Raw genomic sequence first — 23,426 nt, forward strand, 5'->3', positions numbered from 1 at the left:
ATATTTGCAAAGTTGGATTACAACATTTATTCCAACACCTCATGTAAAAATATTGGCTTTTTTTTCCATCTGAGGGAATTATACATATAAGTTTACTTTTGTTTTGCTTGTATTTGTTTCTGTCATTGTTTCACAGCAACAAAGAGACAAATGCTGACTCCAACAGAATTTCCTTGGGCTGCTAAGCACAGCTACATAATTTCCGTATTCACCAGCCTCATTGGTAAAAAGAAAAATAATGACCTACATAGTTTGAGAAAGTAGCAAGAGTGTGACATTTATATTGACTATAACTGTGTGGGGCTTTATAGTAATGTGGTTTTCAAATGAAACTGAATTGATACCTCATATTTCTACAGAGAGAAGAATGGGGACAAAAATGAGAGAGCTGGACTGGGATGTATCAAAGCCTTCTTTCAGGAAGTGTGCACTTAATTTCCAGTCACTGAGCTATAATGGCCATGTTAGATTTCCTGTTCCCATCAGGCAGCTCTTTCCTGTTATCTTAAAATTTACAGGATAGACACAATAATGAGCAATGAAATTTCTAGCAAATATATGTGGCTGGAGCGTTTACTCATTGGTCCTTTCTAGGGGAAGAATTATTTACTTAAATATCTTCATATAACATATATCATTATGTATTCTTTGTGGGATGTTTGTAAATGTATCCCAGGTAGGAGTGTAAGCTTGTGTTTATGAGTGTGTGTGTGTGTGTGTGTGTGTGTGTGTGTGTGTGTGTGTGTATTCTTGTGCATGAAGAGACCAGAGGTAGATATCAGGTTTCTTTCTCTGTCAATTTCCACCTTAATTTTTGTGAAAAGATCTTTGTCACAGAATATCTGACATCATATTTGTGATACACTCAATATTCCTTGAAGGAAGAAGAGGAAACTCACTTTAAACTAAAACCTCAAGATAATAAAGAGCACATCATAGAAATAATAGAGAAATATAAAAATGTATGCCGACATTTACACATAAAAAGCAGAACTTATAGAAATTTATATTCTCGATATTGTCAATATATAATCAATTTTCTAATGGTTTAGGCTCTTGATCCAAGAACAAATATATCAGCACTTTATTCTGTCAAAACATCTTCTGAGGACGGGTGTGGAGATGCACACCTTTGAGCACAGCACTAAGGAAGGCCTCTGTGAGTTCAAGGCCAGCCTGGTCTGCACATTGAGTTCCAGGACAGCCAAGGCTACTTAGAGACCCTGCCTCAAAAACCATGAGTAGACAAAAGTCTTGTAGAACTAGCCAGTGCTTGAGAATCCCACAGAGAAAACTCAGTGGCTAAAGACACCTCCTGTCTAACATGGTGACTAGGACGAAGAACTCACACAAAAACAAAGAAAGAAAAGCAACTCCTCAGGTTGTTGTTCTACCTCTGGGTGCATGCCTGGCACAAATTCCCATTCCCACACTTCATGCACACACACGCACAGCAACAATAAAAATATTTTAATTACTTTTGTGAGATCATAAAAGTAAGAATGATACTTTACCTGGTCTTCCTTTATTTTTTTTACCTTTGGCAGTGGAATTTTTGCAAAAAAGGCCAAAACATTTTATCATGAAGTATGTCAACTAGATTCCTGATGTTCTCAGAATGGGGTAGGGCTTGTAGGTGTTGACTATGATTTTAGCAAGAATCTGGCTAATTCTGAGCATAAACACCAAGTAATTTTAGAAGACATTGAAGATATGATTTCTTCCCACATAAAGTTATATAGCATAATATGGTCTGAAGTTCTAGCCAGAGCAAAGACAACAAAAGGAGATCAAGGGAATCCAAATTAGAAAAGAGGAAGTCAAATTATTCCTATTTGCAGATGATATGATAGTGTACATAAGTGACCCCCAAAATTCCACCAGAAAACTCCTACAGCTGATAAACACCTTCAGCAAAATGGCTGGATAAAATATTAACTCAAAAAAAAAAAAAAACAAACAGTCAATAGACTTCCTCTATACAAATGACAATCTGCAGAGAAAGAAATTAAGGAAACTACACCCTTCACAATAGCCACAAGCAACATAAAATATCTAGGAGTAACTCTAACCAAGCAAGTGAAAGACTTGTTTGAAAAAAACTTCAAATCTCTGAAGAAGGAGATTGAAGATGACATCAGAAGATGGAACGATCTCCCTTGTTCATGGATTGGAAGAATTAACATAGTAAAAATGGCCATCTCACCAAAAGCAATTTACAGATTTAATGCCATCCCTATCAAAATAACTACAAAAAATTTAAAGACATTGAAAGATCAATTCTGAACTTCATATGGAAAAACAAAAAACCCAGAATAGCTAAAACAATTCTGTACAATAGACGATCCTCCGGAGGAATCTCCATACCTGATCTCAAGTTATATTATAGAGCAACAGTAATTAAAACAGCATGATACTGGCATAACAATAGGATGGTTGATCAATGGAATCAAATTGAAGACCTAGAAATAAATCCACACACATATGGACACTTAAATTTTGACAAAGAAGCCACATCTATTCAATGGAGAAAGGATAGCATCTTCAACAAATGGTGCTGGTCTAACTGGATGTCTACACGTAGAAAAATGCAAGTAGACCCATATTTAGCACCACACACAAAACTCAAATCCAAGTGGATTAAAGATCTCAACATAAAACCAGAGACACTAAATTAATTAGAAAAGAAGTGGGGAAGAGCCTGGAACTCATTAGTACAGGAGACAACTTCCTGAAGAGAACTCCAACAGCCCAGGCCTTAAGGTCAACAACTAATAAATGGGAACTCATGAAGCTGAGAAACTTCTGTAAGTCAGAAGACACTGTCAACAGAATAAAGCGACAGCCTACAGACTGCAAAAAGATCTTCACCAATCCTATTATCTCACAAAGGTCTAATATCCAAAATATATAAAGAGCTCAAGAAATTAAACACCACCAAACCAAATAACCCAATTAAGAAATGGGGCTCAGAACTAAAAGAGAATTCTCAACAGAGGAATATCAAATGGCTAAGAAACACTTAAATGTTCAAAGTCTTTAGTCATCCAAAATGTGCAAATCAAAACAACTCTGAGATTCCATCTTACACCCATCGGATTGGCCCAGATCAAAAACTCAAGTGACAGCACATGCTGGTGAGGATGTGGAAAAAGGGGAACACTCCTTCACTGCTGGTGGGAATGCAAACTTGTACAACCACTTCGGAAATCAATCTGGCCCTTTCGCAGAATACTGGGAATAGGGCTACCTCAAAACCCAGCTATACCACTCCTTGGAGTATACCCAGAAGGTGCTCTACCACACAACAAGAAAATATGCTCAATCATGTTCATAGCAGCCTTACTCGTAATAGCCAGAACCTGGAAACAACCTAAATGTCCCTCAGTCAAAGAATGGATAAAGAAACTGTGGTTTACATTTACATTATGGAATACTACTCAGCCATTAAAAAAAAAAATCCTGAAATTTGTGAGCGAATGGATAGAACTAGAAATGATTATATTCAGTGAGTTAACCCAGACTCAGAAAGACTCATTTGGTATATACTAACTTATAATTGGACACTAGCCCAACAAAAGATGTCCCCTGAAAGTCTTCATTTAGCAGGAGATTGGGGTATATGTGGAGACCTCCTATTGGGAATCTAGGTGAGAGAAGTATGGGAGAATAGGGAAATAGAAGGGTCTAGAGGGTCCTAGAAACCTACAAGAACATCATAATGGGAGTATCTGGACCCAGGAGGTTCTGCTCAAGCTACTGCACCATCCAAAGACAATACATGCAGTAAATATTGAAGCCCTACTCAGATCTAACCAAAGGAGAGGACATTATCCACAGTTGTTTAGAGAGCTGGGACTGACTCTGACATGAACTCTGGTGATCTATATTTGACCACTTCTCCTTGGTGGGGAGGCCTGGTAGCACTCAGAGAAAGAATAAGAAGGCTACCAACATGAGACTTGATAGGCTGTGACCATATGGTGGGGGAGAAGGTCCTCTTCTGTCACAGACCTAGGGGATGGGAATAGTGTCAAAGAGAGAGGGATGGAGGAATGGGTGGAAACAAGCAAGGGGATAAAAATTTAAATGTAATATGAATAAAATAATAAAAACAAAAACAAAAAATCAATGAAAAAGAAATATAGATATCAAATAACAGTATCAACTGATAGATAAGATTCCCAGATTTAGAAAAATGTTTAAAAGTTATGGAAATAAAGCATCATTGGATGTGAAGACAGGACAGAAGGTTCCAATTTCTATAAAGTAATTCTCATTTAATTTTTTTATCCTTTTTTCTTTCAGCGAATTATTATACTTTGATTTATTGCAACTTAAAGAAAAGCAGTTCCTCACTTCCATCTCAGTTTCTTTCAGAGATTCTGTTCTTTTTATTGTCTTCTTTAGAATGGATTGTCTACTTATAATTTTCAAAACATTTTCCAAAAGAATTATTCTTTCATTTTATTCTTGCCAACTATTCTTGTTGTTGATAATGTATTTTTAAATTATTTTATGTATGTTCATTTACATACCACATGCATTTTCTTTCTTCTTAACTACGGGAATTAGTTCTCTTTTATATTTTGAATAAGTTCTTGTCTTATGTGCCTTTAAAATGTGACTCTTTCTTTGAAGCTTTTCTCACCAAATTTTCTTGGTTTATCTCTTCTGAAAGGTACAGGGCCTTCTCTATCTAACCAATCACACTAATGCCAAGAGAACATTGCAAGCCCCAAACCATAGGTTATTCAAACGTATTCCCTGTCCTTAATGAAACATGTATTTCCACAAATTGGGACCATATTAAGTTTTCAGTTCAAAGGTCTTAGGTCAAAAAATCAAAATTTTCTTTCTAGCCTAATGATTATCTCTGGATGGAGAAAGCAGAGGTTCAAACTAAAGTTTAGAGATTTTGCTTATAATGTTTACTTGAAAATATTAATATTAAATGATATTTGACAGCTTCAGATATTTCATAGGTAGCTTTATAAAACAGGTCATCATGTTTTAAATTGTTATTTATTTATTTACTAAGCTACTTTGTGTGTGTGTGTGTGTGTGTGTGTGTGTGTGTGTGTGTGTAAAGAAGAGAGAGAGAAGAGGGAGAGGGAGGGGCAGGGTAAACATGAGGAGCCTAGGAGACCACGTAGAGAAATCAGTTCTCTCCTTCCGCCATGTGGAGCAGAGATGAAGTTGAAGGTCATCAGGTTTGGTGGCAGGAGCCTTTACCCAGACCATCTCTGAGGCCCCAGATCATAATTTTAAAATAGCATCATTCTTATAATTAGTATAATATGGTTTACTTTTAGGTAGTATTTGAATACAAGGTCTAATACGAGAGTAAGGAATACTTTCCCCAGCCTAAATGTGGTGTCAATATAGTATTAATTATATTGCTTACACATGAACTTAATTGTTGTAACTAAACCAGGTTATAACCATAAGAGTATATTTGAAGTGACCATATTCTTCAGTAGTATCTGCCTCTAGTTTTGGGTGTTTACCCAGTTGGCACCCACAGTCAATGGCCCTACATTTTTTTCTTATTGGGCTTTTCTAATGTGGCTCATTTTTCCTGAATAGGAAAACTTGAGGTAGCCCCTTCTGTTCTACCCACATAACATGGAAAATAAACCCTGTTGTCGTACCCTTTCTGAAAGATGAAAGTCTATGAACAATAAGTATGTATTTAAAATATGCTGCCATCTAAAATCTAAATATTTTCATACCAAAGAAAGTGCTAAAGATATGAAACAGCAAAGATGAGACCAAATGGATGGACAAAGACCCCAGATTAAATGCAAATGAGCAGAAAGTAGATGCCTCTATATGCTCCCAAATTTGTTCTCAGTAAAAAATAGAGAGGCAAAATCTGTCCTAGGCAAGATATCAAGCATTGCACAATGGTACCTTGGTCACAGACAGATGACAACATGATGATTGCCTCTTGTAGACGTCTTGGTCCTTATCCATGTACCTGTCCTAAATTCATGGCACAATGTGTTACATTTGTGGTGGTAGTACTGTCAGTAGACCTCCTCTGCTGCCAGTCCTATGGAGCATGGCAGCCTTTTAATTAAGTTTTTTCTGTAACACTTTTGTTTTTATTTGTTCATTTTTCAAGACAGGGTTTCTTTGGATAGCCTTGGCTGTCCTGAACTTGCTTTGTAGACCAGGCTGGCCTCAAACTCACAGAAATCTTCCTGCCTCTGCTTCCCCAGTCATGGAATTACAAGTGTGTGCCACTGTGCCCAGCTCTGTAAGACTTTATGATGATAACAGCAACTGTGTCACTAGTTTGTGGACTAGTTTTTCACTACACGTTTTAAATCATTATTTTAGGGTATATATCTACTTATTTTAAAAGTTTACAGTAAAAGATTGGGCCACATCTTGCTGATAGCAGCTTTATACATCTAGTGCATACTGGGTTTTTGTGATGCATTAATATTGAGTGATTTGCCTATACCATGTAAGTCTGTTTACATATTCTACTATGTTTCCACATTAAAATCATCTTGTGACATTTTTCTGAGTGCATACCCATGCCTTTAAGTGACATATGGCTGTAAATGTCTCAGTTTGTCTTCAAACATTGATCATATCAAATGAATGAAATTAACATTAGAATTCTTAGAATGAAATTATACATGGTGGAAAAAGCCTGTAATCCAAGCAATTAGGAGAGTATGGCAAGATAATTGTAGTTTCAATGTCAGCCCAAGCCATGGAGTGAGTTCCAGGGCATGCTTGGTTGACAATGAGATCCTAACTCAACAACCATAAACAGCAACAAAGATAGAATTTATGAAATGAAATGACAGAGATTGTAAAAATCAGTAGTCATGCACTAAGATGGACTTTATGGCACCTTTGACTCATAAACAATCAAGTAGGTGAAAAGTATGCACAGACAAAGATGGTCTGAATGAGTAAGGTAAAATACCGCGATTCCATTGAAACATCTTGCACTGCATAAATTCTACAGAAAGACAGATCTTCTGTTCATAATTTCAGGAAAGTCCTTTTTTAAATCACAATAAATTCCAGGAATAGAAAATCTATAAATTATTTTACTAGGTCACGACACACACACACACACACACACACACACAAAAAAAAAAAAAAAAAAAAAACTGAACAGCAATAAACAAACAAGGCAAAAACATTGAGACTTTTTCATACATCTATTAAAGTGCTATAGTATTAGATAATTTGAAAAAATTCATTTTAAGAATGTTTCAGAGAAGCTTATTTGCATGTTTATTTTAAGCTAACTCTAAAAAATTATCATATTTTGAAGGCTATTTCTAATGTATTACTCTGAGAAAATCTGGTATCTGAAGCCTTGGCGTCTTATGCAAGATTAAGGAATGACATTCAGTCTATCTTTATTTTGTCATCTGAATATTTTAAATGTCTTCACATTGCATTCAACAAAGGTTCTTCAGTTGTATTTTTTTCTGTAATTAATTTTTGGGTTTTTTTCCCTAGAAGTTTTAGATTTACAGCAATATGGAATCCAAGACAAAGTGCCCTAACATCCTTGATGTCTTCCGCTGCACAGACTTTCCTAACTCTAGTGTCATGCACGACAGTGGTACATTTGTTCCAAGAAAATTCTTACATTTTTTTATTTAAAAACTTAATCTCTGAGAGAGGATGCTATGAAATAAGTAAACCTGACAATCTTTTAACGGTGTAGTATCTCAAAATCAAAGGGTTAACAACATTCCTAAGAGAAGCCACACACTTAAAATAAAAACAAGGACAAAGAGGTGGTTAAACAGAACTAAATAAACATGACAAACATATGAAAAGATTCCTCTTTTTTCATAGTCAGGCAAATATAACACAAATGTAATACTTGAAACTTTGCTCCTATGATATTAAAAACATTTGAAACCTAACACGGAACAGCGATGAAGATGTAGAGAAAAAGGTAGAATGCCACACAGCTCAGGAGACTTGACAGGAATTTGTCGATAATTAAAATTAAAGTTATATTATTTAAACAGACATGTCAACTATTAGAAATTAGTACAATAGCTGGGTGGTGATGGTGCACGCCTTTAATTCCAGCACTAGGGAGGCAGAGACAGACACATCTCTGTGAGTTCGAGGCCAGCCTGCTCTACAAAGTGAGTCCAGGACAGTCAAGGCTATATAGAGAAACCCTGTCTTGAAAAAAAAAAATTAGTATAATAGACATGTATGCATGTTAGTAAATACAATCATATACATACAGGCATTCATGTTGTTTTTAATCTCTACTATCATATATATAGCTATGATTAATATATTTTTAAATATTTACACACATACATATCTATTGTAAAAAATAACATACTAGTTCTATAATATATATTTTATGCTATATTTTATATATTGATATATAATAAAAAACTAGGATGCTGTTAAAAGGAATTATCAAATTCATAAAGACAGTTTTCTTTCAAAATTAAATATTGAAATTCAATATTATCTAGCCATCCCACTCCTAAGTATATACTCAAAGGACTCCATATTCTACTTTAAGGGCTTCTCATCCATGTTTGTTGTGGTTTTTTAATAATAGTAGGGAAAGAAAACAAGACCAGCTTAAATGACTATCAATAGATGAATGGATAAAGAAAACATAATTCACACACACAATAGGATTTTATTCAACTGTAAAGAAAATAAAATTACAAAACTGAATGAAAATGGAAGGCACTAGAAAATACTATGTTGAAAGAAGTAACAGCCTCAGAATTGCATATGCAGCAAGTTCTTTTTCATATGTGCATCCCAGCTTTTAGCTGTTAATATATATGACATAGGTGGTGATAAGTACGTGTAGAGGCAAGTAAACTGGATGGAGAAGGGCCATAGCACACATGATATGTGAAACTAGAAGGAGGAAGACTGGACAAAAAGGTAAGAATGGGCGGGGCACAGAGATGTAGTGGAAATAAAGAGGAAGGAGTATCAAGCACAACTCAGCATGAAAATGCCATTAAAAGTTACACACAATATTGTTATAAACTAGTAAAAATAACATAAAATACATGAAACTGAAATGGGAGTATATTCTAATATGTTTTTAGTAAAATTCAAAACATCAAACAGTTTAGTTGCACTATTTGTATATATAGCTTAAATGGGATATATGTGAAAATACATATGCTCCTATAGCATATACGTATCTCCTACCTGGGAAAATATGCAAAAGACAGATAATAGTAGTTAATACTGAGTAGGAGGACTGTGGTGGGAGGGAGACTTCATATTGCATTTTCTGTTACATGAACTTATATCATTTGCATGCATTGTTTCCTATTAACCAGTTAAAATAAAAACCCATGTGCATAAGTATGTTAGAACTCTTTCTTAATGAGAAAATCATTTTCTCGTGCAGTTCTCAGGTCATTGCTCCATTCACTCACAAGTGGGACAGCAGTGACTGTCAGATTATGTGACTCTGACTGACTGTAGGGGACTCTAGCTACTCTGTCCTTTGTTTTGGTTATACTTAAACTTTTATTTCAAAATGAAATAAATGCCAGCATTTTCGGGCATCTTCTGGGGGAATTGCAGAAAGCATTCTTGTCAGGAGCCATAGGACCTTGCCTGACCTGCCCCAGTGGCTGAGAGGCCCTGCTGGCTGAAAGCCACAGCTGTCTGCATACTTGAGATAATTATTCTGCCTGGCAACCACAAAGATCCAGCCTGACCTTGAGAAAGAGAACATTCGGTGTATCGCGACTTCTGAATAATCGCCCCACTCCACACCTGCTGTCCTTGGGCCTGGCCCAGAAGATTTTGTAACTTTCCACTGCATTCCTTCCTGCCCCCCGCCCTCTCAGAAGCTCACTTTAAATTTGGATACCCCCTTACAATAAACGGCCCTCGACAAGCAATGTTTTCCTGGGCCCATGTCTCTGTTCTCGCCCAATTCTTTATTCACAGGTCGCGACCCTCCTCGCCACTCCACGAATAACTGAACCCGCGGGTCGGGGACACATTCTATTCTTCAGGCCCTCAGCTCATTGCAAGTAGACTTAAGAACCTCTGAGAAGTTCACTTAATTGATGTGAAGGATAAATACTCATGTAAACCCTGTTCTCCCACTGAGTATATATATATATATATAGTCCCAAACCTCGCAGAAATGGGTTCCTGTTTGTTCCTGTGAACTCTGAGGCCCATGAAAAAAGCCTGACAAATGACTTTTACTGTCGTTTTCTATTACAGACCTAGGCAGCAAAGCTGCAGCTAATTGCATAAGAGCCGGCTGTTTTCTAATGAGCTAATGTACTATCCAAATAAAATCTGCACTAGGCAGAGCTTTGGCTCTGGGAAGTTTTGGCACAGCCATATGTGCGAAATCTGAGCTCTTATTAAACATACCTTAAAACCGTGCATCTGGGATTTGGCCTTGAGCTCTGCCTCTGAGATATGGAGTTGCATTTTGCCAAGGACCTCATAATACACGTAGCACTGCAGGACTGTAAACTCTGCAATGTATCAGAATTGCTTCAGTGAAGTAAAGCTCACTGTCTCTTGCACTAGGGGCATTCTGCCATCTCCTGTGCCTATTACCTTTCTTTTTAGTTTAGTTTATTTTCATCTCAGCCATATCAATGGCATTCATCCCACCATGGACTGTCATTGTTTAAGAGATGCTACAAGGCTAATGCAGTTTTCAGGTCATAGCTCCATTCACTCACGAGTAGGACAGTAATGACTGTCAGATTATGTGACTCTGAATGACTGCAACGAACTCTAACTACTTTGTCCTCACTTGTTGTGCCTCAAAGACTACATTTTAAATCTTCTTGGAGACAAGCACCTTTTTAGGCAATTCTTTTTAAAAATTAAATTTATTTTTAAAACTTCTTCACTTTCTTTCCCTGTCATAGTCCCCTCCTTCATCTCCTCACAGTCCCACCCTCCCTCCCTCTTCCTCCTTGTGCATGCCCCTAGTCTATTAAGTCTCATCAGGACTTCCTATATCCTCTTCCTCTGAGGCCTGGTAAGGAACCTCTTCAGGGGAAAGTGGCAACAGAGGCCGTGGCAGGGAAGGGGCAGTCCCTGCTCTCCTTACTAGGAGAGCCCTCTAGAGACTGAGATGCATGCATATCAGCTACATCTTAGCAAGGGGCATACGTCCTCTCCATGCATGATCATTGTATGGTGCATCAGTCTCCACAGCCCCCTGATGAGCTCAGATTTGTTGGCTCTATTGGCTGTCTTGTGGAGCTCCTGTCTCCTGCGGGTCCTTCTGTTTCTCAACTCTTCCACAAGACTCTCTGCCCTCTGCTGAAAGTTTGGCTGTGAGACTCAGCTTCTGCTTCAATCCCCTGCTGGGTGGAGTCTTTCAGAGGACCTCTACAGTAGGCACTAGTCCTGCTCCCTCTTCTCAACAGCTTCCAGTGTCTATTTTATTTGCCCTTCTGAAAGAGAAATATGCATCTTCCCTAGGGTCCTCCTTGTTACTTAGGTTCTTAGGGTATGTGGATTGTAAAATGGTTATCCTGTATTATATGGCTAATGTCCCCTTATAAGTAAGTATATACCATGTGTGTCCTTCTGGGTCTGGGTTACTTCATTCAAGATGATCTTTTCCAGCTCCATCCATTTGCTTGAAAATTTCATGATGTCCTTGTTTTTGACAGCTGAGTAGTAGTCCATTGTATAGATGTACCATGGTTTCCTTAGTCTTTGAATTGATTGATCTATCATCCTATGTCTCTGTAGGCATAGTCTTCACCATACAGGTAGATCTCAGGGTTAAGAGTTCAACTGTAAACTGGAGACAATTATCATAATGTACATATAGCAGGATTGAACTAACTTTTAAACTCACAACCCAGTGCCTCTATTAGTAAAGCCTCTATTAGTAAAATTCTACATAGAGAATGCATTTGTTTAAAAGTTTTATTTTTTCCACTTTAATTTTAGAGGAGATAAAAATTACATCTTCTGGTTCATATTTCTAGGTAAACATTTATAATATTAACAAACTTTTAATGTTCTCAATTCTTTTGTTTCCTCCCTCCTTAGGAATCTCACATGAAGAGTAAATGGTAATTAAAATGTGCAGGATGACAAGATGGAGCAAACAGTGCTTGTACCACCAGGACCTGACAGCTTCAACTTCTTCACCAGAGAATCTCTTGCAGCTATTGAAAGGCGTATTGCAGAAGAAAAGGCTAAGAATCCCAAGCCAGACAAAAAAGATGATGATGAAAATGGCCCAAAGCCAAACAGTGACTTGGAAGCTGGGAAGAACCTTCCATTTATCTATGGAGACATTCCTCCAGAGATGGTGTCAGAGCCGCTGGAGGACCTGGACCCCTACTACATCAATAAGAAAGTGAGTGTCTTTACCAGGTGTATTTTGCCACTAACTGCATACATTGGACTGTTATGGAAACATCACACACTAAATTAGCACAGCCATAACCGTCCTTCTGCTTTAGAAATAAGAACATGTTGTGGGTGTTAATGCATATTCATGAGAGGTAAATAAGTTATATTATACCATATGGAGTTGCCCCCAAATGCCCCATGACAAAAATCTAAATATAAGTATAAGTTTTTACAGGCAGATAACTCAACAAATACATGTACTAAGCAATTTTACGTACTTTGAAATCTTGAGGTCACCTGAGTTACAAACTCCACAGTTGAGTGGAGAGTGTGATATGACTTTCTCACATACTATGGTGCCTCACATTTGACCATGTACCCTGGAGGGGGAAACCTGGTGGCACTCAGAGGAAGGACAGCTGGTAGCCAAGAAGAGACTTGATACCCTATGAGAATATACAGGGGGAGGTAATCCCCCTCAGGAACAGTCATAGGGGAGGGGAATAATGGGAAAATGGGGGGGGGGAGGAATGGGAGGCTACAAGGGATGGGATAAACATTGAGATGTAACAAGAATAAATTAATAAAACAAACAAACAAACAAACAAAAAGACCTCAAAATATACTGTGTGAATTTCTCACGGAAGAAAGTTTTACAACACAAGATATTTCAATTTCCTTGTCATATTATAAATAATAAATCAACTTCCTGAAGAAATTGTTTCCACATGGGATACAGTTATACAATATACAAGGATATTTTGTTGTTGTTGCTTGTTTAGGGAAATTTTTTTTGGTTCACAGTTCATAGATATAAGACTGTAGGGGGCATTTTGCAACCAAACAATATCAGTACTCATCAAAACATATATGGGCGTCGTCTTAACTGTGTTTTATCTGCAAAGACTCTGTTTGCAACACAGGTACAGCTTCATACTGGTTTGAACCTTTGAAAGTCACTATGTAGCTGATTGCACTTGCCAGTTCTTAAAACAGACTGTATAATACGTTCTACTTTATTCATCAACCTGCTCTCTAAATCTATATAGCTGTGTTTATTCTAATCAGCAATGCCTTTTTAGTAATCACCAAAGATATATACTCCTATTTTAAAGCTTTTATTAGTTCGTTGAGAGTTATGATCATATTTATCCCCTCCTCCAACACTTCCCAGATCCACCTCCCACTTCCTACCCATAAAATTTGTGTTCTTTTTTTTTTTTTTTTTTTTAACCTTTCAAGACCAATGTATGCTGCTCAAATATTCTTGGTTGTGTGGTCTTTCTTTGAAGTATGGTTAGCCATCTTGAGAAACTCGCTCTTCCTCTCTTAGTCATTAACAATTGCCAATAGTTCCAGTCTCAATGTTGGGATTTGGTTCTGCCTTTCACTTGCACAGGTTTTTGTCCATGATGTCATAACAGCTGTTAGTTAATCTGTGAAACTGCTCTATGGTGTCTTGCCATGGCATTTTTTTTAGGTGTTCATAGCAACCTGCCTGAGCACTAATGGGATGGCGGGGTTGGTATATATGTTACCTTTAGCGTGTGGATCCTCCAATATTTTATTGTCCCGAACCTTGGACAGTTTTAGGTCCCTGTGTAAATCGCCATCTACTGCAAATAGAAGCTTTTCTGATAAGTACTGATCAGTGTATTGTCTAAGGGTACAATGATAAGTCATTAGGAGAGGTTTAATACTGTGTCAGTTTAGCAGAATAAGAGCAGTAGGCTCTCCCCTAGGGCTTATGACATAGCTAGGTATGTATGGGCATGATCTTGTGACTTAGCAATTAAATGCAATCAGAAAGTGGTTGGTTACTCCTGGGTTGCTTGTGCCACTACAGCAGCAGTAGGCATATCCTGTAAATTCACTAGCTCTCACAGGCCCAGCTCGGTAAGATTGATGCGTTTTGATGAATTCTTCTTCTCTGATGGAATGCACAGTACTTTAGTTCTATGATAACTAGCCAGTAGTGATGATTTTTAACTTTCTGAAGAACCACTATACTGATTTCTACCCTGGCTACACCAGTTTGCATTCTTACCCGCAATAAATAAGTGTTTCCCTTTGCCAACACCCCATTCCAGCATTGTGCTCCTTTATTTTTGTTTGCTTTTCCTTAGCCATTGTGACTGGAGTGGTAAAACTTCAAGGAAGCTTTCATTTCCATTTCCCTTAAGATGTTGAACATTTTTAAGTGTTTCTAAGCAACATATGTTTTCTCATTTAAGAACTCTGTTTAGTATCATGCCTTATTTTTTAAATTGGTTTGTTTGCTATATTCTTTCCATTTTTTTGAGTTCTTTATATTTTCTAAATACTAACCCTTTATCAAAATTATAGCTGATAAGGATTCTGTTCCCAATTTATAGGCTGCCTCTTATTCAAGTGATGTTGTCTTTCACCACAAATTACAGTTTTTAAAATTATTTGATCTTTTGTTAGAAATGTGTTAAAATTGCTAAGAGCTAACAAAAATAATAAGCTGAAGTGTATGTGTATATATATATATATATATATATATATATAACTATTATATGAATATGTGCAATTTTAAATTTATTCTTTAAATGAATAATTTATATCAGGTACATAAACTTTTATTATTACCCTGATTTCAACAATCATCCCCTCTAAAAAGGCCCAAATGATATTTTAAAAAAACATTATTGTTTTTTATATTTATGACTTGAGTTAATTCTAACCAAACACAATGTATTTCGGATTTCTCAATGGATATCTAGGAAACAAGAATCACAGTTAGTTAAGCATGTAAAGTGTTTCATTGACCATGAACCTTAAAATACTCAAAAAAATTTAAGGACAACTTACTGTTAGTCCAGTTCCTGTCAGGGCATAAGCTGCGAAGTATGACAATTTTGGATGAGAGAGATATCTTAGTTAGAGTTTTTAATGCTGTGACAAAACATCATGACCCAAGACGACTTGAGTGTGGGGAGGATTTCTTTCAGCTTCACAGTTCCACATCACAGTCCATCATGAAGGAAGCTGGGGCAGAAAAATCAATGCAGGAACCTGGAATCACAAACTGAAGCAGAGGCCAAGGGAGAATGTGCTTACTGGCTTGCTCAGCCTGATTATTTTTTATGGCACCTAGTACCACTATCCCAGGGGTAGCACCACAAAAGGCTAGGCCATCCCATATCAATCATCAATCAAGAAAATGCACTACAAACTAGCCTATAGGACAGTGTAAAAAGAGTATTTTCCCAATTGAGGTTCCCTTTTCCAAAGTGACTAACTTATGTCAAGGTGACATAAAACTAGCCACAATAAGAGATTACTCATCCCATAATTGTTATTTGTGAAAAGTGAATATGAGGAAGTTATGAAATAAAGATTCAGATATGTTCTACACCGAAATTGCTCCATCCCATAAGTTGTGTTCATTTATTTAGAGTTCCTAGAGACGTGTAGTGTTTCAGAGGCTCCTGTGATAAATGTTAGAAAGCCTTTTCCTCATCCAGTATTTACTTCCCCAAACATGGAGCCTCCAATTCACACGTAAAATCCACCACATCAAGTTTATTTATTTGTTTGTTTATAAAAATATAAATAAGTAGCCATTATTTACTAATAATGAAACTATTCAGAGGGGGCCCTATCAAAACACAAGTCTGAAATCCAGAATCCCAGGCCCTATACTGTGCCCTCATTTATAGACCAGACCGTCTTAGTGTCATATTACTGTAAAGAGACACCATGATGGTGGCAACTCTTGTGGAAGAAAGCATTTATTGGGGGCTTGCTAACACTCAGAGGTCTAGTCCATTATCATCATGGCAGGAAGCATAAGGCAAACCTGGTGCTAGTGAAGTAGCTGAGAGCTCTACACTTGGATCTTCTGGCAGCAGGAAGAATCACTGGGCCTGGCTTGGACTTTGGAAACCTCAAAGCCTTTCCCCAGTGACTAATTCCTCCAACAAGGCCACATCTACTCCAAGCCACATCCAAATCTTCTCAAGTAGTGCCACTCCCTTGATGACTAAGCATTTAATTATTCAGGGCCCATGGGAGCCATTTTTATTCAAACCACCATGCAGACTATCAAATCCATTTTTTTTTTTCTTTTAAGTTAAAGAACTTTCAGACTATCAAGCTTGGTTGTACTCACCTTTCCCGGTGTTTGGGAGGCAGAGGCAAAAAAAAAAAAAAAAAAAAAAAAAAAAAGAAAGAAAAAGAAAAAGAAAAAAAAGAAAAAAGAAAGAAAGAAAAGAAAAGAAATAAGAAAGTATCTCTAGGGCTGGAGAGATGGCTCAGCCGTTAAGAGCACTGTCTGCTCCTCTAGAGGTCCTGAGTTAAATTCCCAGCAACCACATGGTGGCTCACAACCATCTATAATAAGATCTGGTGACATGGAGGCAGAATACTATATACATGATAAATACATTTAAAAAAAAGAAAGTATCTCTGTAAGTTCAAGGCCAGCCTGGTCTACATTGCAAGTTCTAGGCTATCCAAAGCTACATAGAGACACAGTGTATGTATGTAACATATATATATGTTTTCAAAAACAAAGCACTTTCATATCAATGAAAGATACTGTCCTGAGGACAGGTTCTGCGCATAAATGGTCTCTGACTGGCTTATGTTGAACTTTAAATTAAAAAAAAAAAATGAAATAAAGTAAAATGGAAAACAAAGTCACACAAGTCTGTGACAACTACTTAAAGCTTTTACAAGAAGCTCAAGATGCAAGTGCAGCTCTGATGGAAGCTTTGGCAGCAGCCAGATCAGCCTCGTTTGGTCCCCCTCTACGCCTGCGTTTGACATCAGCTGTTCTTATCTTCAAATGCACATTGTGTGAAGAAGAAGAAAACATTCTGACATTTTGGAACAAATCATATCGTGGAAGCAGAACAACCTGATAAGAGAATATTGTTATCAGGAGGGAATTTCACTTTATGCCCCACTAAGCAGATCTCCAAGTGTGAGCCAGTAGACAGCAGAGCAGAGAGAAACATTTGCACAGCAAAGTTCTGTAAAACAAACTTGCCATGTGTTCCATTTGTTCAGTTTTTTAAGACAGCAATTCCCTATGTAGCCCATGCTGGCCTTGAACTCACACTCCTCCTGCTTTACTGGTGCTGGGACTATAGGAACATGTCAGCATGTCCAGCATGGAGTACATTCGAGCAGATGACCAAGCTGCATTCATAACCTTTCTTTCTTTCACAAGAAATTTTATAACTTTTCTGTGAAGTTGTCTGTGTATTGTTCTACTGGTCTTAATTTTTCTTTCATAAATAGATTGTTTCATTATTGCACAATATTCATAAACATTAAGTTTTCTCTGATTCGTGTTACAGTTGCTTAGCCAAATCTCAATCTTTTAAAATAATATTTCTAATATATGGTCATTTAGTTTATATTAGTGATTCGTATCTGTAAACATCAACGTGGTCTTCATTAAAGCAATACAATACAAACACACAATCACACAATATATGTTTGTATATAGAGAGAATATATGTGTGTGTGTGTATATATATATGTATATGTGAAGAGAGAGAGAGAGAGAAGAGAGTGGAAAGGAGGGAAGGAGGAAGAGAATGAATTAATTGGAACAGCAAAGGATCTACTGATCAAATATCTTAAGAGTGAGATTTTCCATCATTGAAGATACTTTGAATGTGAGTCTTCAACTGATAAGCATTAATGAATCCTCTTAATAAATTTTATATAAATCATCATGTCTCTTTCACAGTAAAATGTAGAATGATTTTTAAAAGACAACTCTCAACAAAAAGACCAACTCTCTAAGACCCTTTGGTCTGTTGTGATATTACATCCAACATTCATAATTACAATGAACAGAAATGTGTTGGCTTGCTCTTATGGAGACCAGGGAGTTCAAAATCGAGGAACTCGCTGAATCATCATGTGGTAGAAAGCTATAAGACAAGGGAGAACAAGGAGGGCCTGATCTGATAATGGAAGGACACCAGTTCTTGAAGAGGAAGACCTCACTGACCAACGACCTTTTAAATGTCCCACTTTGTACTATTGCATATTATATCTATGAGTTTTGGGAAGGACAAACATTGAACAACAACATTGACCATGTAATCGTTACAGAATGCATTCTTCATGCTGTCTCAAGATAAAGTACAATTGCATCATATGTGCAGAAACTTGTGTTGATGCCCGCTAGCAGCCAAGTCTCTCTGTGCTCTTTTTATAAAGACAATCAATGCCATCAGGCTTACGAAAATGTCACTGCCAATAGTTTATGTTTTGTGACCTATGCGCACATATTTTTATCCTCTTTGCCCCAGTTCTCAATCTGTAAATTATATAATAATCAAATATTCTACCATAATTATTAAAGTGATTTAAACTCCGATCAGTGATATTATGTTAGAAATTGAAAAAAAAAAATGGGAACAACCATGATATGGCCATCCCTGGTGCAAGGAAGCATTAGCAGTCTTAAGTTCTTCAGATGGTTTAAAACTGTAGCACTTCAAAGAATACAGTTACAGATTTCCCATCTCATGCTTGCTGTCATCTGAGGACCTTCAAAATGTGATTCCAAGCTGAATACTTGTTTGCTTACTTTGTTTGTGTCACAAGGACATTTCCATTTGTGAGTAAAGTTTTTTCTTATGAGATTTTTTTCTCAGTTTCATAACTTGAATTGCTACTGTACCAACTGGCTATACATTCATCTTCACCCACTCTTTGTTCAGAAAATGTGTCCCCTCTTATGTTCTTAAAATTACAGATGACTCATTAGTGCCATGGGAAGAAATATCCTTTTGACAATGTGGCATTTTACTAGAAATAGAAAGATATTCTAGATCTGTAGTGAAAAATAGAAGCTTGTTATATTTTGGACTGTTGAAATGTATTCGTTTAAAAGCTGTACTGTGTCCTTGAATGTCTCCTGATTGGAAAAAAAGAGAACTATTCTCTCTACCAATGGTCCTAAAATGATGCCATCGCTCTATGGGGGCTGTAGGAGAAGCTTCACATAAGAGGTTTCAAATTTATGCCAGATCTGTCATCTTCACAAGAGTGGCTGCAATTGAAGTAGCATTTTTCCCAGTTAGGATGAGGAAGGTTTTGTTTTATTTTATTTTTTTCAGAAAAATTGGAAATGTAGATAGTGTTTAAGGCCTGTGATTCTGTAAATTGTTGTCTCTACAGTCTCTGACTTAAAATTCACCTTCCTACAGTATTAGTGTCTCTAGAACAGCTGTCACCAGGACACTCCCTCACTCACCTCCTGCATATTGCCGTAGCTTCCTGAGTCTTTCTCCCACTCTCCCATTCCTTCTTCCATATTCCTCAACCCCTTATTTGTAAACTCTGAGCCTCTGCCTCCAAAAAAGTCTTAGGGAAATTAAATTACCTTGGACATGTAGTTCATTCCACTCATATTAATTAAGATCCCCTTCAGATAAAAGTAGCCAAAAAACAGCTAAACTACTTTGAAAGTGAGACAAAAAGAAAAAAGAAAAATCAAACTTATGGGTCAAATGTTGAAGTTATTTTCATAAAACAGTGTTTGTTTCTCTTATTTCTTAACATGGCTATCACACAAATAGTTGAGACTCTTTTATAATACGAGGCTTTACAACACAATGTTAAGCAGTTTAATTCTGTTCTTAACACTCTATGCTCTTTTGTCTTACTCCCAGCAAACACCTCAGCGATACTTGCTCCAGCTCCTTCCTCCTGATCTTCTTTGGACCTCTACCTGTGGCTGAATGCCCTAGCTCTATCCTCTAACTCCTCCTCCCCTGGCTGGCAGATAGTCCAGCCCTATTCTCTCCCCTGCTCTATGGACATATCAGGGGAACATTTAGACTGTAAATTCTCAGAACAAAGCTTACAATCAGACACGATGGGTACAGAAATCAGCATTTAAACTACACAATAACCTTATGCCTACATTCCCCCCCTTTTAGTCTAATAAAAAGCTCCTTTTATTACAATAACAAACTATATGTAACACAACAATTAAGAAAATTATTAGGTATGATTTAACAGTTGTGTATTTGGGAGTTTTTGGATAATGTATTTTACTATCAATTTTTATTATCCTAAACAATTTAAGTATAACTGTGAGACTATTACTATCTAGTCTTCAACCTCATTAGAGACTTAAGAAGGAATAAATATTATCTAAATATATAGGAAATGTAGGAAAGCTGCTTCCAAAAGTTTAGAAATGATAGATATATTTAGCTGTCTGGACAGTCCCTCAAATTTTTCTAAAGTGTTGGAGCATCATTTTTAGCCTTCTGGCCCAGAATATTTGACAGACTTTGCTCTGAAGCAGGAATTATAAAGGATTTGCCTACATCGTCCTTGAAAAGCATGTCAGTCAACATTCCTGCATCCAATTTGCCTGATTTGGACAATATTCTGCCTGTAATTGACACAAGGACATTTTCTCACCCACCTAGTGGCTATCTTGCCACATATGAAGCCTTTGATGCTTTTTAAAGTAGAACAGGGACACTTTCAGGAGCAGACCTGTCTCATTGTCAAAATAAAGCCTTAGGTTATTAAAATGTTTAAATGCCATATTCTGTAGATCTTTGAGGTTTTTGAGGACCATCTATCTATTTACTCTATCTGAACTATTCTTAGTGTTTTTTTTAAATCTGTCAATCTAGGAAACATATTTTTGTAATTAACTAAACCAGGATCTAATATGACCACGAATTTGATTGTCTAACATGCATTTCTTTCTTTTTTTTTTTTTTTTTTTTTTGCTTGTTTGTTTTGTTTTGTTTTGTTTTGTAATTTCGAGACAGGGTTTCTCTGTGTGGCCTTGGCCGTCCTGGACTCACTTTGTAGACCAGGCTGGCTTCGAACTCACAGCGATCCACCTGCCTCTGCCTCCCGAGTGCTGGGATTAAAGGTGTGCGCCACCACGCCCGGCTTAACATGCATTTCTTAGTTAATCTAGACAGTTGGTAATGGCAGCCTTCAAAAGGGTTAGAATATAACATTGCAGTTTTAAGAATTACATAGACACACTACCTTAGCATGCTGTAACCAAACATCATCTTAAATCTGTATTAACTTACAAAGAGCTAAACCAATGTAATATTTTTTGGTTTATTAATATTTTTTGGTCTAAAAGTAGATTCAATAATCTACCCTTTTACTTATCATCCCTATAACCAACCCCTTTAAACAATAACAAACATCTATCACCATAGAGTAACACCAAACCATCCCTGTTGCCCATGGGAATGGGGCATAATTTCCTTAAATTGCTTCCGGCTGATTTAGGATATAATTTTTCTTTTTGGAGGCCCAAGAAAACTGGGATATTATCCAGTCTTAAGAAAGCTAGTTGTAACTTTTGCTTTCTAATCTCTGCGTGCTGAGAAAGTTCAGAGCTTAACTGAAGCTCTGACTACAACAGTCTGCGATGCTGTATTACCTAGCTAGTCATTTTAAAATTATCTCAGATGCACATATTTTTGCAGTTTTTAATTATATTTCTTTTTTACATATACATTTATATTATCACATGTAAATAAAATAAACTACATCAAGAAAAACAACCACAAAACAAGAAGGAATTATATAAATGTTACATTCATAGTGTTTTGGCTATTTGTATTTGGCCACCTTGAAGAAAGCATCTTTCCACGTTGGTGAGTCTAATAGTCTGAATGATAATCAACATCTTTGAGGAAAGAGTTATTGAGGCTGTCTGTGAGGTAGAATCACCTGAGCTACTTATCTTTTTTAATGTCTGGGCCCTCTTTCTCTGCAAAATATATAAACTTTCTAAAGGTATTATACATTCTGTATTAATATGTGCATTGGCTGTGCACTGAGCACAGTTCAGTTAAAGATGAATCTCTGCAAAACACAATTTTATCTATGCCATTTAAAAGAATGGCATGGTAAGTCCTGGGGACTCTGTAGCCAAAGATTTATTGGCCATGCAAAGCTGAAGTCCCGGCTGGAGACATTTTCATGACTCAGTCAGTCTCAGAGCTGTTCCCATGTGGGGGATCAACAAATTATGTTGCTTATTCTGTTTGGTCTTCTTGTTTTCTTCTGTCTGTAGTCAAGATCTCCAGGTCTCCCCCTGCCAAATCTTATTTCTATCAATTTGGATGGAACATATAGCTTTTTGTTTCCTGTTGAGACTACAGCACATTCTCCTCCCCAACACAACACATTTCCTGTTTTCTCTTTTGGAAGTAGGACCTTTATGAACTGATCTAATTCAGCAGTCCTTTCTAAAAATCCAGTGTATCTTACCAGGTGTGTTACTTGTCTCATTTAAAAATTTTGAATTCAATAAATCATTATTTAACCTATCTGGTTGAAGTATTATATTCCCCATCTGTTTTATGACCACCTTTTAAAAATTACTGTTAGATCTTTTCATAATTCTATGACCTAAGCAGTTATAAGATATATATATGTATATATACATATACATACATATATATATCACAGGTTTCATGTCATAATGCCTAAAAAAATGTATTCCAATGGATATACATCTGAAACACCATCAGCACTAATTTGCAAGGCAGTCGCCATCTCTAACAAATGTAGTACCTTAGAATCATGTTTCCCAGAATTTAAGGCAAAAGCCCACTAGAATTCTGAATATGAACCTATGGCATGGTGCATATGTTTTTAGCTTTCAAATCTCTGCAAAATGGAGCATACAAAGCACTGTATGACCTTGTTCAAAGACAACACAAACAAGATCTACATTTCTACTTTAGCATATATACCTTCATCCAGTAATTGAACCTTGACAATAAACACATAATATCCAGTTCGACCATGTTGGGCTAGAGCAGAAAGCTCCCTAGCTAGCGTCTCAGTGAGCTGCCATTCTGAGATTTCTTCAAGCCTCTGTGGATTCGCCTCTTCTAGAACTACCTCTTTTTGGAGCTATTTTAAGTTCCAGATTGGATTTCTTTGTTAAGTTCCCTATTTTGATTCAAGGATTCTTCCAGCCTTTCTCCTGTAGCCTTTAATTTAGCATCTCTCTTCCCAGTCTGTTCTTTCTCCAAGTCTGTCTAATTTGATCTCTC

General features: G+C 36.8%; 1 protein-coding gene across 7 annotated transcripts in view; it reads left to right on the forward strand.

Moving 5' to 3' along the window:
* LOC127207716 (sodium channel protein type 1 subunit alpha) overlaps nt 1-23,426 on the forward strand; it is a 278,089-nt gene that overhangs the window by 185,044 nt on the left and 69,619 nt on the right. For 6 of the 7 annotated variants that reach the window (XM_051167144.1, XM_051167146.1, XM_051167148.1 and 3 more), the window contains one exon: nt 12,055-12,367. The exons of the other annotated variant lie outside the window; for it this stretch is intronic. In XM_051167144.1, coding sequence (XP_051023101.1) covers nt 12,104-12,367 — 264 coding nt within the window. In that variant the 5' untranslated portion in view covers nt 12,055-12,103. The remainder of the gene's footprint in view (nt 1-12,054; nt 12,368-23,426) is intronic. 7 annotated transcript variants of the gene reach the window in all.

Source organism: Acomys russatus, chromosome 24, assembly GCF_903995435.1.
Source record: "Acomys russatus chromosome 24, mAcoRus1.1, whole genome shotgun sequence".
Classification (NCBI taxonomy): Eukaryota; Metazoa; Chordata; class Mammalia; order Rodentia; family Muridae; genus Acomys; species Acomys russatus.